The following is a 14,707-nucleotide window of genomic DNA, read 5'->3' on the forward strand; positions in this document are numbered from 1 at the left end:
ACTGCCCCTCCCTCCTAGAGCCTCTGTGAACACCTGTTTTTTCTTACTTTTTTTTTGAAGATTAGACAGAATATTTAAAGTATAATTAAGAAAACTCCTTAAACGTGTTTGATTTATTTACAATTTATGAACATATAATAGTTATATAATACTGAAATATGTAACAAAGCACAGATATTTGTCATGTTATCCGTGCAATAAGGAATCGCACTGCACAGTGCATTTAGACACAGTGCAGCTGGGCCGGCACAACAAGCCTCATTAACATATGCAAATGCAACACAAGCATCCACACTCAGAGATCAAATGAAGAGAATTAACTTTTCATAAGGTTTCACTCATTACATGGAGAGGATGTGGAGTGATTGTGGCGCACACTGACAGACAATGTGGAGAAATTCTTTATCTGAAAGAAAGACCCGACATATAAAGAGAAAAAAATGAGAACAGCCTCTCAAATCATGCTAATCATGCTGTCGTCCAATTAAGATCGGGACGCCGGCGAGCGCCAGACCACCTGAGCAATACTCCTGTCCACATTTACATGTGAGACAGGGGCGGAGAGGAGAGGAGGCCACCCAGCTGATGCACAAAGCGGGCCAGGACAAAGGAGTCGTCCTGGTGTGTGTGTGTGTGTGTGTGTGTGTGTGTGTGTGTGTGTGTGTGTGTGTGTGTGTGTGTGTGTGTGTGTGTGTGTGTGTGTGTGTGTGTGTGTGTGTGTGTGTGTGTGTGTGTGTGTGTGTGTGTGTGGTGGTGGTGGTGGGGGTCTTAGACTGCAGTCTTGAGGAGCAGCTAACCCTCTGTGGTAGAGGGCCCCCGTCTGTCTTCCCCCCGAACCACCTGCCTCTTTCTCTTCAGCCCAGAAGTGCCTGTGCTGCCTCTCCCCCCTCCACGAGAACATCAAAGACGGACTCCTCCTCAAACGCTCACTCACTCCCTCGCTCTCTCTCTCTCTCTCCTTCGCTCTCTCCCTCAAAGGCCTACAACACGCCATGTCCATGCCCCCAATATGTGCGTGTCCACCACACACACACACACACACACACACACACACACACACACACACACACACACACACAAACACACACACACACACACTCACACGCAAACACTTGTACAAACACCAACAGTCGTCCATCATCTCCAAATCCCCTTAATCTTCAGCATTGTGGAAACATTGTGGAGATGTTTCCACCATGTTGCAATGGTGGGAACAAACGCCTTTATGCATTCAAGTGACAACCACCACCCTCAACCCCCTCCACCACCACCCACCCCTCATCCCCTGCATCGCAAAGCCAGATGATTGGATTTGGGTGGTGGCAGTGGTAGTGGTGGTGGTGGTGGTTGTTGTGGTAGTGGTGGTGGTGGTGGCGTTCCCAGGCCCGCTGCTGTGCATGTGGAGATATCAGTGGCCTTCTCCTGCCTAATTATAACCAGTAAATGGGTTGGGTGCTCCAGACCCCACCAGGACTACAGAGCTGAGGACCCCATGGGCTTCACAGCATTACACAGCCATGGAGGAAGAGCAGGAGGAGGAGGAGGAGGAGGGAGAGAAGGGACATAGAGAACTCGCTCTTGCCCGGCACAATGAGAGGCTGTCGGGACTGTGTCCAGGCCCATTGCCTTATGGTCTACTGGGACATCCAGAGAAGGGAGACCGCCCAAATGGGATCAGGTCTGCACACACACACACACACAAGTTAGTCTCAAGGACTTTGTTTCCCCTGCTGTATTGTTTCACTATTTATAGATTCATAAAATGTGTCTGACGTGAAATGCAATTCAATACGTTGTTCTCCCTGGCTCTTTTATAGTGCGGATGATCTCAAGACACTTGTGAGGGCTTAAACTTCAAAGACAAGTGCTTGGCACGACGCAAGGTCTTCATTGAGATTGTTCCGGAGGCTCTGTTCCGACCATGTCCTTGGGAGGGAGATTCCTCAGCACTGGGGGCCTGTGTCTCCACAGCGCCTCGTGACCAAGTGTTGAGAGCTGACTTTGTTGTGGCGAGTCTGTGTAAGCAACAGAGGAAAAGAGGAGTGTGTGCATGTCTGTGTGTGTGTGTGTGTGTGTGTGACAGAGAGAGAGAGTGAGAGAGAGGAGAAAGGAAGAGAGTAGACAGTAAAATGTGTTCTCAGTTTGTGTCTTGCTATGGGGCCAGGTGCAGCGGTGAAAGTCATGAAAAGTCTTTGCCGAGGTGCAAGGGTGAAAAATCCGACATGGACAAAAGACTGCAGCTGAGTTGCCTCAACCCAGACAATCCACCTTCCTCCACCCCCCCTCAGCGTCAAAGTGGACCGGAAAAACTAGTTCGAAAAATAGTCACTTGTCACTTTCAAACTACAACTGGAACAAGAATGATGAGGCGGATGACAAATAACTTTGTATGTAAAGCAGTGAGTAGTGCTAAGTGGAGATGTGTGTTGGGCACGTGCTGTTGTGGTCATCTGATGATGGAGGCGAGCTGTGAGACGGAGCTTCTCGTCTGGTCACTCACCATGCGCTGCTGAGCTGACAGCAGATTGTCCCAGTCGGCCTCCGGCGGCACGCTGCTGATAGGGGGCAGTTCCTCGGGGTGGCCTTTGCCGTGCAGCAGGTTGGGCAGGGGCAGGAGGCCGTCTGGGGCTATGGCCATGGCGGCGGCACCCTCCTCCTTCTCCCAGGCCAGCCGGTCCTGGCTCATCATGGCGTCGTCGCCGTCAGGGGCAGAGGCGAACGGGGAGGTTGCTTGTTTGGAAGACATGATTCTGCTGCAAGGGGCAAAACACACAGGAGACAAGGGAGGTCAAGAACTGGGAGAGTTATGACAAGTTCAGCAAACGATTGACTTCTTGAACCCAACTTATTGCATTTGCGTAATTGACTTGCCCATACGAAAAAAACAAACTGGATGAATTATGTGATCACACACAATAATAACAAACACAGACCATTCCGAGCATGTGAAAGGAAAACAGAGCACTGGCCAGTGCCAGTCGATGTGCTTATCGGCAATCTGGTGGAAGCATGTAGCGCGAGAGCCATGAACACATGCTGTTGGACGGCATCCTGGACTGGGCTCCCGACTGACTCCGGCGTTGGAGGCAAATCAAAAGTTTTCCGAGATCCTATCAATGGTTATCTGCAGCTGGGATGCAAGTGGGCAAGGAGGTCCCTCTTAATCCTTTGTTTAATGTAAATGGACGTGCTGAGCCTGGGTTGGAGTGGTGCCTAGGGCAAGCCCAATCCTCCACCGTGCACATGATTACTGCGCTAAGAGGGTTAGCATACTACATAAGACACTCTCATTAAAGAACCCACGCAGCAGCGGACCGGTGTCCCCACACATCCCCACCCCCATCCCACAACCGCCGCTGACCAAAGGCGTTTCTCACAGTCCTGCCACACAGACCCCAACATCACCACCCTCCTACTGTGAAAAGAACTACGTAGCAAAGCACTAATTAATAGAAGTTTACAATTTATGCTTATAGAGATTAGTATAAAAAATGTGTGGCCAATTTATCAAGGTTCTAAAAAAATGACGCATAGTAAAAATGGATGTACAATCTATTGCGGATGGTAAATTGATTTATTTCAAGCAACAAGTACTCATGTAAAATTGGCCAAGCTTTTCTCGTCTTTTTTCCCCCTCCTTTCTCCCTCTCTCACTTGAAATTAGCAAATAATTAACGTTTTAGCACGACAGCATTTCTCTAGGCTAATAAATCCTGATTAAAGAGTTTGAAATCGCAGGCTGGTGGCGGAAGACAAAATTTACAAATCTGTCACACGCTTTCATGAATACTGCAATGAAGAGGCCGTCTGACATATCAGGTGCAGAAAAAAACTAATGAAGTTAATTCCGATTTAAACAGCAGTTTTACGAGGTAACTTGTGCCTCGTTTAGGATTTTTATGGCTAATTCCTCCCTCCTCACAATTAATAAAGCCACTCTCACGCTGAGTCCGACAATAAATGAGTTTAATACAGAGCCAGCTAATCTAATTATGCACTTCGCATTAATAAGTGAATCATATGGTGTTCCTACTGATCTGAAGTGGCATGAATGAGCCAGTGTAAATTTACCCATAATCCTTCCTTTTTTCTGTTGTCCTTCTCTCTCTTTGTCTGTCTTTTATTTGCTCTCTCTCTCTCTCTCTCTCTCTCTCTCTCTCATTTTCTCTGTTTTATCTGCACTGGATATCCAGCAATGAAAACATTATGTTAGCACTCCACACCCAGGCTTTTTAGGAGCTGCTATTAGCCAGGGGCTATGGATTTCACTGCCCTCATTTTAATCAACCCGTTTGCTCAGCATTCACTTGCTCTGTGATTTCTGAGAGTTCTCGCTGCTGCGGCCGCCGCTGCCACCGACAAGGAGACACCGGTGCTGCAGCCTTGGCATGGCCAACTGGCCGAGTTGGCACGCACAGAGGGCACGGGCGTTCTAGGTCAAGGGCTGTGGCGCGATAATGTCCTTCCACTACCCGTGGCGAGAGCTGGGAGATAGACAGGGGAGGGGCTGGGTAATGATGGCAGCCCAAGGTGCTCAGGCCTCTATTCCCCCTGGACTCTGCCAAGTCTGCAGCATGGGGTCCGGCAGGGGATGAAAACAAATTTGACACCGAGAGAGATTATTTTAACGCCAAACTGTGAGATAATCTGCTCACGTGTGCACGGCCCTCTCGCTCCCCGGCTCATGAGGGATGGGGCCGTTGCATGATGCTGTCAGGGTGCATTGCGCTCCGATCTCCTAAAGAATGACTACTTCATTTGAAGACTTGCCATCAATTTGCACACTTGGCTGGGTGCTTAAGCTGCCTGGCACTCTCTCTATGAATTGTTAAATACAGTTCATTAAGTGGGTTCAGAGATGTGGTATTGTCTCACAGGGGGATTGCAGAGGAAGAAGGGTCTGCAGTCGAAGTGTACATGCACACATACAGCCACCACACACACACATGGATCAGTTATCAGAGGCCGAAAGAAGATGCATACAATAGTGGGCCATGCTAATCACATGCACTTTGGCAGCTGTACAAACAAGCACAGCCTGTCCATAACCATGAAGAGCAAGCTAAAGGTGTTTTTTTGTTTTGTTTTTGCGACGGGGTGCTGTTTTCTTAAGCAAGCCCCAGCCCTCAATTTTAATCAGCCAATAAATTGTTTCCTGCACTTACAGGAAACCGAAAATGATCTTTAAAAAAAAACGGTTCTGGGCGCTAATTGAAAATGTAAATTCAGAGCAAAGTTCAGAGTGCAAAACCCGACGGTGGATGATCACAAGGAGTGGGTCGTGTGGGGTGGGGGTTGATGGGCGGGGATCTTAGTTGAAGAGGAGGGAGCGATTCAAGAATCAGCCACATTTCTTATTCATGGACGCAGTGAGACTGGGCCTCCAGCACAACAAGTCCCGTCTTCAATGGAGTGCAAGCGAGACAAAGCACTTCTTTTGTATTACACAGTAAATCAAGCGGGATTATTTTACCTCTAAAATATTCAGTCTCTCAGGCACTTTTACCCCAGTCTCCAGCCATCAGTCAAACTGCTGAGGCATGAGAGAGAGGGATACAGAGAGAGAAAAAGAGAGAGAGAGAGAGAGAGAGAGAGAGAGAGAGAGAGAGAGAGAGAGAGAGAGAGAGAGAGAGAGAGGCAGTGAGTGGAGCTGACTCCATCCTCCTGTAACATGTGTCTACAGCAATCTTGTTAGAAAATGCAACAGATCTGTGCCGGGGCACTGTAACAGTATTTGTCAGCTGGAGTTAATAATTTATTCGGCGAGTGTGGTGCGCGGTGTGCTCGTGGAGAGGAGTGCTGGGGTTGTGTGCAGTCGGGCCCTCACCCCACCAGCCCCCGACCCACCCCCACCCCCTACCACTCTGCACTCCCCCGTCAAACATTAGAAGCCTCTGGGGTCAGACCAGAAGAGAATTGGTTAATCGCTCTGCATAGCAACTGCAATATCAATGGGATCTAAGAAAATGCAAGTATTACTATTCCTGTTATATGCACTGGTAATGCTATCTGATTTGGAAAAGTGTGATTAAAAATATAGAGGAAATACCGGTAAAAGGTGCAGGCAACAGAGGCAAAACCCAGTAAACAAGAGAATTACAGCAACATACATAAACAAACACACAAACAAAAACAATGATCAGATTATGTCTCAACACAGCTAAAAACAACTCAGCTAATCAATAAGTAAGTGAAACTCAGCTAGCCTTTTTCCCTGTTACAAAAAGAGTGGATTGGAGAAGCAAGGGGTGGGCTGGGATGGGTTTAGGGAGTGTTGGCAGAGAGTCTTTGGAGGGGTGGGGGTCATGGGTTGAAAAAAAAGCCCTATATATAGCTGACAATATTGCAGTACATTTAAAGGGATTAAGAGTTCAGTTCTCTGTGTGGCGTCTCATGTGGCTCCCGGAATGCTTTGACTCATGAATTGTTGCCACTGATAATGTTTCATCACGCAACAACCTCCTTTTAATTGGTTAGCATTCGAGGAGCCCCAGCCATCTTCACCCCCTACCTCCCCCCGCCCCATTCCCCAGCCATAGTACTGCTCAGCTTGGCCTCAGAGGTCTCATGACCGAGGCCATGTGTCTGTGGATATCCCATTTCCTCCACCAGCGTAACAAGCTCCGACTCTCTGCCCGCTGTCCCACACTCCAGCAAGCCCTCACCACACACACACAGCTGACCTTTTATAGACAATGGTGATAAGTAAGTGGGTAACGCCCCTCTAGCACACATGCATGCACGCACACACACACATACACACACACGCACATGAACACACAACCACACTTAACCTATCAGAACCCCAACACGCAGGCCTCCCTAAGCACAGTTTTCCATCAACACCAAAAGTGAAATATATGTATGTTCTGTATATATAATATACATTAACAGTGCGAGAGACAGAGGAGTAATTGCACAGACCTCCCCCAGTTAAAAGCACAAGAGGCTCATTGTTCACACGCGTAATGATGGGAAAGCTGAAAATGGCAAAAGCTAGCTTATGACAGGGCTTCAAGTTTCCATGGGTAACAGCACACACGCACGAAACATACACACACACACATACATGTACGCACACACACATGCTCATGCACACACAGACACACACATGCACTGGCCCACGTGCATACATACACGCAGAGGCATACTTCAATGCACGGCACTAATGTGGAAGAAAATAAAGTCTACAATGAGCCTGTCAATAGTTCCAGAAAGTTTCCGTTTTAATTTTGAAAACGCCTGGTTCAGAAATAGACTTGGGAACACAGGGTGAAATTATCAACACATTAAGTCATGTAAGTTTATGGAGCATTTGGCCAAAATATCACCAAGCACTACTTAAGACCAAAAAACCCAGAACATGCTAGTCCTTTTGCATTGCATACAACAAATTGCACTTGTGGTTATCCCAAAGCATAATAGCTGTGCAATAGTATCATTGCCACTTGGCACAAAAACAGAAAAAATTCCAGCAAATGGCTTTTCATTTAGATAATATCTCTTTCTATCATTATGCTATGGTTAAATCTTCATTTAGCCATTAAAACTGGATAAATAATGTAATTTGTTTTCTTACTGCTTTAAGAGATTTCATGTAATTGCACAAAGACTAATACAAAGATAACCTAATAAAACAAAATCTGGCTGAAAACAAATTGTCCAGAATTTATCATCTCCTTGTACCATTTTAGTGACTCTACAAAACTAGATGCTAGCAAACAAATAAACCATTCTTGGGAAAAATCAACAAATTAAGTGTTCTTCCTCTCAAACATTTCCAAAATGGTTCATTCAGGCAGTATAGAGTCCATATGAAGCCTATTAGTTAACTTAATAATAGCAAGGATGCAGCAAAGCTGCTCTGACACCATAGCTAGGAAGAAACAAGAGAGACTGATGGAGACAAAAGCAGAGAGAAGGCCTCTCTCTCTCTCTCTCTCTCACCTTTGGCAGGAGAGTAGCGGAGGTTACTGAGGTATAATCACACGGTGTTACCTGACAGCCCCCAACTGATACATTACTGGCACCGTTTAGCACAATTAAATTATCACCCTCCATTGTGCCTATGCCCACTCAGAAGAGCTAGATATCCTACCTACAGCACATAATCTTTCTCCCTCTCTCTCAATCTCTTTCTTTCTCTCTCTCTCTCTCCCCCCCTCTCTCCCTCTCCCCCTCTCAGTCAACACTCCACTCTACTTCACAGGGACTCTGGGGCAGCCAGTGCTACACAAGACTTGAGTAAATGAAAATCAATAGAGAGCAACTGCATATTCCCACCCTTAGCACTTCCAAAATGGAGTTAGCGCAAAAAAAGCGACCGAGTACCACAGAGAGGAACAATATGAACTCATAATACTGGCTCTGAATAAGCTGCCAACCTCCTGTGAACCACACAGCACTTGGCACTTCAAATGACAAGTCTAATTCTATTCCATTTTCAATTGAATCGTATGTCAATAATGCTGTGAGAGAATGTCTTTCTGTAGCATTATCCTAGACCAATATACTCACTTGACCAAAATAAATGGAATTCAACAAGAATGATAGAAAATAACTCAATCATATAGCAAATTCAGCCTTTGGAAATAATAAAAACCAAACTTTGATTTCATGCACTGACACTGAAGTGGACAAGGCTATTATAGATAATAACATTAAATGGCATCAGATGGTTTGAGAAATGTATTAACTTCAAAAAGGTACCTTGAGAGTTGTCCAAATTAATTTGTATAAATTGTTCTTCCATCAATGTTGACCTTACCCACTCCAAACATCAACTCAATTACAGCCCCTCTCCTTAGCCACTCTCTCCCTCCAGATGCAAATTTGGATAAAAAACGCCAACTTAAAAACCTGTTAAAAACTCTCACTCGAAACGGCACTGCAGGGCAAATTACGCCAGCCTCTTTCAAAAGTCCACTTTAGATACTGAGAGGAGCAACGGTAATGACTTTGCTCAGTAAATTATTAGAAATAATATCCTGATTTGGAGGGTTTCATTTTGACAAACACGTCGGTCTTTGATTGGCTGAGCGGCTCTCAGTGCTCGTCCTTGCCCCTGCGCACAACCTGGCGGCAGCGTGACAGCGTTTCGCCGGTCAAGAGCACTCGAGGGCTCAACTCGCTGGTAACAGGTCAATAAACACTCACACGCAGAGCTGGGTGGCACTCTCCGCCGATTCGGCTCCTCTGTCTCGGCCGGCCGCGGCTTCCGAGCTGGATGGCATAACACTGCCTTAGATCTTCAGTGTGTGTGCACACACACCACACACACACACACACACACACAAACACTCACACCAGCACACACACCAGCGTTGATGTCCCAATCACAAATCGGTTGAGTCTGTGTGCACATCCACAGAGAGAGGCGTGCAGGGCTGAAGCAGATAGTGCTGAGCTGACCAGGGTCCCGCCGACACTACACTCTGTCTCTCTCTCACTCGCACTCTCACAGCCAAGAGCCCGGCGTGGGGAACTCTCAGACACAAGAAAAAGCTGCTTGTTGTTTTCCCTCTCTCGCTTACCCTCTCACTCTCCCTCCCCGTCTCTCTCTCTCTCTCTCTCTCTCTCGCTCTCTCTCGCTCTCTCACTCTCTTTTCTCTGAACGTGCAGAGGTCTGGGCCTTCTGGGGGATGCAGTTCCCAAAGTGCCTTCTGTCACTGCCGCAGCAGTTAAGCAAACTTTACAGCCAGTCAAGCCATCAACCAACACAGCCTATTTGCTGAGCAACAGTGGAGCTTTGTGGTTTGCCTCACAGTTGACAGTAAGTTATGAGCCCTTTGTGAACGAAAGGGAAGGAAAACAGAGATCGGAATTTGGCAGGAAAATATAATACAGAATTCTCCTGTCTGTGGAACCTGACTTTTTTTTTCGTGGAAACAATCAAGCATTGTTGGGGGAAAGAAAAGCAACCCTGACACATGAAATATAGTGGGGGCCCCCTTTTAGGAAAACAGTAAACAAAGCGCCATTCAGGCCAGGTCCTTTCTGTCATTTATAAAGATAGTTTCTTCAGAGCAGTCAAGAGTTTACAGCAGAGGTTCAGATTCAACAAATCAAGTGCAAAGTCTCCCACAGTCTGTGCTCGCTGAGCACGCTACTGAGACAACAGAGAATGCCAAGGAGTGTTTGGTGGTGGTGGTAGAGTGTGTGTGTGTGTGTGTGTGTGTGTGTGTGTGTGTGTGTGTGTGTGTGTGTGTGTGTGTGTGTGTGTTGGGGGGGGCAAGGGCAAAATGTTCTGTCTCACGGAGAGATACAATGAGTATATAGGAGATGGAGACGCGGGAAGGGGGGACCACAGAGAACAGAAAGAAAAGAGAGAGGGGCCCTGAAAAACTTGGAGCGACTCGCCAAAAAAGCAGGAACAATGGCTAATTATGGGGGAGTAATTTTGCGAAGGACAGGAAAGAAGAGACGGACACTGGAGTCACTGAATGGATTATGAAAGGAAGGGCCTATTCTGGCCAGAGGGACCGCGGGAGGAGGAGGACTGGGCCGCTCAGTCTTTCGGACTAGACCTCATGAGGTCATCATTGGCAGCCGGGTTCCTCCCAAAAAAAAAGAAAAAACTTCAGGCTGGTACAACTGCCGCATGGACATCTGGAATGTCGGCGCACACAGTGGCCTGCTTTCTCCGTGGCAATCCTAATTCCTTTCTTTTCCAAAAATAGGAAGCCTCGCCAGCACTGGTCACCCAAATTGGAAAATTTGCAGCGTCTAATGAAAAGAAAAGCAGTTTTGTTCCCTCTCATTCTCATCTCATAAATGGATTTCTGTGGAGGGAAGGGGGAGGAAATTACCTTCAACGCTGCTTTGATTAAGCGGCTCTATTCTTGGGCCTGGGTGGACAACAGCTCATTAGTTACAGTTAGACCCGCCCCTAATTCTAATGAGAGATTTTCTTCATTCTTTCTTTTTTCATCATTTCTTTCATTCTTCTCTGCCTGCTTTCCCATTGTCTGTTTCATTTGGTTGAGAATGCCATACAATATCACTGCAAACAGGCCACTTCTCTTTCTTCACTCCCTCCTCCCTCCCTCCCTCCCTCATGGACACACTCTACCTCTCTCTAGTTCTCCTTTTCCTTTACACTCCTCAGGAACACAGAATTAAAAAAAACAAGACTGGAGCAACAGCAGAAGAGAAGAGAGGGAGAAAAAACAGGGGAGTATTCTGACGGCGGCCACATTTCATGTGACACGTCAATTGGAAAATCAAAACAGGGGTAGTTCATTTGCTCCACCCAGATGAGGCTGTGTAAAAGGCCCTGATGAAGCCTGGCCACACCTCACAGATTTATGATTAAGCCTTATTATGTCGGGGGAAACTGACATTGATTGCCGATTTGAGCTGCCGCAGCCGATTCATCCGCTCCTGTTGAAAGCAAAGCATGGTCAACAGTGTGTGGAAAAGTGACAGGTTGGTTGTGGGTTTGGAGACGGAGGGGAGGGGGTGTTGGGGAGCTGTTGAATAAAAAGTGCAGCCTTACATGAATGCCTGGCACCCGTGTCTGTTTGGAGGTGGTTAAAAGTTACCGTGGAGATTGACGGCCGAAACAAAATTGAGGAGAGGAGACAAGGAACATAAAGGCAAACGGGCACCCCTGCCATTGGTCTGAGTAATTGCCCCGGAATCTGGTTCACAGAAGACATGTGCAGGCCCTGTTTTAGCAATGCTAGGCTGGTTTTGCTCAGAAAGCGGCACGACACCCGCCCTCTAAAACAGAATGTGAAACACGGCCTAATAAAATCAGAGGAGCTGACAGACGTGGTTGAACGGAGCGGTGTGTGCGTGTGTCTGTCTCTGTGTGTGTGTGTGTGTGTGTGTGTGTGTGTGTGTGTGTGTGTGTGTGTGTGTGTGTGTGTGTGTGGTGGGGGGGGGGGATTGAACTGCACATACATCCTGTCCCGGAGAAGCAGCACATTACTGGATTAGTCGCTGACTGATACAGAAAATGTCTCACCCGTCTGTTGCTAACCATGTGTCTGACCGCTCGTCTTTGAGCCTCGGCTACATCCTGGACTTGTCTTCCGCATGAAACAGCACAGTAGTCTCTTAAAAATGTTCCCAACAAACTGGAAAATATTTGCAACTCCAGTTCAGAGAGAAGCAGGAGGAGGAGGAGAAGGAGGAAAGAGAGAGACAGTGAGTGATAGAGACAGAGAAAGCAAGACGAGAAAGAGAGAGAGAGAGAGAACGAGAAACGAAGAAGAAAAAGGAGTGGAATGATTGGTGACTGGCTGGTAGTGGCAATGGGAGGGGAGCTGAGCTGAACTGAGCAGCACTGAGCAGAGAGGCCCCCTCTCCCTCTCTCTCTCTCCCTCTCTGTGTGTAATGCAATCCCCGTCTCAGCCACAGGCCTTTGGTCGTCAGGAGTAGTCATGTTGACTAACACCTTGGTCTGCGACTGGCTCCCCCTCCCCACAGCCTCCTTTCTTTTCTTTTCTTTTCTTTTCTCTCTCTCCCTCCCTCCCTCTCGCCCCCTTCTCTTTCTCTCTCATTTTTTTTCCTGGCAATTGCAGACGCATGCATCATGACAGGCTTTCAGAATGAAATCATTAACTAAATTGCTTTCTTAAAAAACCGCAAGTGTGCAACGGGGCTTGTGTATCTGTCTCTGGCCGCCGTCCACGGTGCTCTGGTTCCCATTCGCATGCTCTGGTGCGGCTCTGTTGTGGTCGCCTGCCACCGCAGTCCTTCTGCGCCTCGCGGCTCACGGCTGGGCGCGGGCTGCAGCCGCCCACCGACCGACACTCGCCGGGGCCAATATGAAATAATCGGGTAATCTCAAACTGCTCCTCCACAGCCCCCCTCCTCTGGCTGCGCACAAAGAGGCCCTTTGTTTCCTTGAGCTCCCGGGTCGCCCTAGCCACACGGGTCTCGATCACTAAATCAATCAAAAGCATATTAAACAAATAGAGGTTTCTATTTGAGGTGAATGATTTAAAAGGGCTGGGGAGAGTTCCACTGAACGCTGTGCGCAAACTGAAACCACTACTGTGAAAAGCAAACAATAACGGCACAGTGGCTTTATGCCTGTATTAGTAATAATGACCATTAGGTAATTCTTTTATACATCCTCAGCTAATCCAGTGGCTAAAATGAAATATTAAACCAACACGGGGGACTGGAAAAGTCACATAATGGATTAAGAAAAGATAAAAGTTGAAGAGAAAAATGAACAAGCCGAGAGCATTCAAAAGGTGTATTATCAAAAGAACTGAGGACAGTGCCTGCTCTTTGGTAACATTGTCTGTATCTGACTCAAATAGACTTAAATAACCAAAGCAAATAGCGAAGAGTAAATAGCTAGTGAAGGCCAGACAAATATTGGATATGGACTGAGGCTATGCGAGATGTGAGATGTGGATCTCCGCACAGCGACAACTCCCTTCTCACCCTCCCTCGCTCCCTCCCTTCATCCTTTTCTCTCTTTTTCTCTCTCCGTGTCTTTTTGCCTTTCTCTTCTACACCCCCCCACTCCCTTTCTGCCACCCCTATCTGTCTCTCACCTCTCTCTCTCTCTCTCTCTCTCTCTCTCTGTGCAACACAGCAGATGTGTCTTTCACAGCCTATGGAGTGTGCAACCAATCTGCAAACAATAGCCTGGGCTGACAAAGGTCGACTTTCGCAATATGCCAGTTATCAAGGGGCTGAAAGCCGAAAGGTCACACAGCAAAGCCACGTCCACCACGCATTCTACTCCAACACAGGTCACCTAAGTCTGTGTATTATGTTAGTGGGGCACCTCACTACAATGCTATCTGAGCTTTAAATAAGCTCGTTAACTAAGTTTAAGCCAGCTCTTTGACCTCACGTTAAGCCAACAGTTGGTGTAAACAAGTTCAATCCTATTATCCTAATAATACACACAAAGCCACATACAGTGGCCACAGGCTACAGGTCACTGGACGCTAAAGCCAGCCAGAGCCTTACATACTCACCTCGGAGATGTCTCACCTCTGACATCTTTGTGTTCTGAAAGCGTTGTCACAAGTTAATCCACTGGGTCAGAGAGGCAGTTTCAAAATACTTGTGCTTACCATTCCCCTTTAAAGACTTCACAACTGTGAAGCACTATGAGGTATAAACTGTGATGTACAGTTTATATTTTTAATAACCAATCGCTTTGACACTAGGAAACAATCTGAACCTAAATGAATGTGTTATTATTATTTCAGATGTTTGGTTGGAGCTTGTTTCTTCTGCTGTTGTTCCACTAAACCTCTTTAACTGTTCTTCGCGGCTCACGCTAAGGGAAAACAAACTTATAAATATATCTTTCATGAACAAAACTTTTTAAGTGTTTCCACTTTGAATCGCGACGTGTATAATTCATATGCATGCCGCCTCTTAAAAGCGACAAACAACACATTGGATCCAGCGCGATGAAAGCATAATGCCAGCAGATGGTCGCTCCCCTTTATTCCAGTGTCACTTTGACAGCAGATCAGTTTTAGGGTAAATATTTAACAGGCAGCCATTTACCCAGATACAATGTGAGTGTGTGTATGTATGTATGTGTGTATGTTTGTGCTTGTGTGTGCGTGTGTGTGTGTGTGTGTGTGTGTGTGTGTGTGTGTGTGTGTGTGTGTGTGTGTGTGCAAGGCTGAGCTACAGAGCATGTCAGAAAACACTCCCTCTAGGACTCATTTCTTAGGATGCGCGAAATAAACAAGACACGCGCCGTCATTCTGCC

The 14,707-nt window shown here is 46.9% G+C and overlaps 1 protein-coding gene across 12 annotated transcripts in view; it reads right to left on the minus strand.

Annotated features, from left to right (window-relative positions):
* The window catches only part of sox6 (SRY-box transcription factor 6), a 166,706-nt gene that overhangs the window by 104,093 nt on the left and 47,906 nt on the right, over positions 1-14,707 (minus strand). For 8 of the 12 annotated variants that reach the window (XM_048262739.1, XM_048262738.1, XM_048262736.1 and 5 more), the window contains one exon: positions 2,501-2,753. In XM_048262739.1, coding sequence (XP_048118696.1) covers positions 2,501-2,753 — 253 coding nt within the window. Of the gene's footprint in view, positions 1-2,500; positions 2,754-8,709; positions 8,864-9,156; positions 9,579-14,707 lie in introns of those variants that run through there. The other 4 variants (XM_048262732.1, XM_048262731.1, XM_048262741.1 and 1 more) reach the window with 3 other exon arrangements.

Source organism: Alosa alosa, chromosome 14, assembly GCF_017589495.1.
Source record: "Alosa alosa isolate M-15738 ecotype Scorff River chromosome 14, AALO_Geno_1.1, whole genome shotgun sequence".
Classification (NCBI taxonomy): Eukaryota; Metazoa; Chordata; class Actinopteri; order Clupeiformes; family Clupeidae; genus Alosa; species Alosa alosa.